Here is a 1,215-nt window from a genome sequence, read left to right on the forward strand (position 1 = left end):
AAACAACCGCTCCGCCTCCAGCGAAGGGAAGGCAAATTGGAGATTTCCAAAGCGCTCTTCCCGACAAGGAAAAAAAAAATCCCCCTTCGGGAGAGCGGGACGGTGCCGGCGCCGGGCTGGGGCCCCCGGGATGCTTCGGGGAGCGGAGCTCCCTCCTCCGCCGCCCGGTGTTGTTCGGGGTGCGCTGTGCCCCCCCCCACCCCCGGGCACCCTCCGCTCCCTTTTTCCCTCTTTCTGGCCGTAATTAACCCCTTTTTCTCGCCGGGATTTTCAGGCCGGTACCGGGTGGAGCCGAGCTCCCCGTTCCCAGCCCGGGAGGCAGCGGCTGAAACGAAATCCACCCCCCCCCGCCGCTCTCCCCTCTGGCCCTTCGGAGGCCAAATCCTGTCGAAGATGCTCATGTGTGTGTGTCCCCGCCCCGGGTGGGGACACCCCAAACCCGAGCTCTTTCCCGCAGCCCACCCCGCGCCTGCGAGCGGGGGGCTGCGCGGGGCTGAAGGCTTTCCTCCTCCTCCTCCCCGCAAAGAGGCAGGGGGTGCGAATCGCCTGCTCCCCCAAATCTCCCAACGAGAGATGCTGGAGGACAGGGCTCCCGCAGTGGGATTTTGAGGAGGGGAGGGGGAAAATCGATATAAAGCATCCCCCCCACCGCAGCCCATCACCGCCGGGGCTTCCAGCTCTCGCTTTCTTCCCCCTTTCCAGGAGGTTTGGTACCAAATGCGCCGGCTGCTCCCAAGGCATCTCCCCCAGCGACCTCGTCCGGAAAGCCCGGAATAAAGTCTTTCACCTGAACTGTTTCACCTGCATGGTCTGCAACAAGCAGCTCTCCACGGGCGAGGAACTCTATATCATAGACGAAAACAAATTTGTTTGCAAAGAGGATTATTTGAACTCTCCCAGTTTGAAGGAAGGCAGCCTCAACTCAGGTACGAGCGGCTCAGCCCGCCGCATCGCCCGGGGATTCAACCCTACCGCTGGTACAGGCAGGAACAGGCCGGGCTGGGAAGGACGTTTTGGGTTTTTTTGGGGTGAGGGGCTGCACCCCGCAACCAGCCCGACACCTACCCCCCCACCCCCCGTTAATCCACCGGGGGGGGGAGAGGGAAGGGAGGGAACTGGGGGTGAAAGCCTTCAAACCGGGCAGAAGGCTCTGTGACACCCCCCCCACGCAGGACGCGGACACGCGTGGGATGAGCGGTGGCCGAGGTGCAGCCC

The 1,215-nt window shown here is 63.5% G+C and overlaps 1 protein-coding gene across 1 annotated transcript in view; it reads left to right on the top strand.

The window, feature by feature from the left end:
- LHX5 (LIM homeobox 5) overlaps positions 1–1,215 on the top strand; it is a 14,754-nt gene that overhangs the window by 1,103 nt on the left and 12,436 nt on the right. Inside the window, exon 2 of the mRNA XM_010574271.1 lies at positions 703–926. Within this exon, the coding sequence (XP_010572573.1) occupies positions 703–926 (224 nt within the window). The remainder of the gene's footprint in view (positions 1–702; positions 927–1,215) is intronic.

This window comes from Haliaeetus leucocephalus, unplaced genomic scaffold (genome assembly GCF_000737465.1).
Source record: "Haliaeetus leucocephalus isolate CR32 unplaced genomic scaffold, Haliaeetus_leucocephalus-4.0 Scaffold13, whole genome shotgun sequence".
NCBI lineage: Eukaryota > Metazoa > Chordata > Aves > Accipitriformes > Accipitridae > Haliaeetus > Haliaeetus leucocephalus.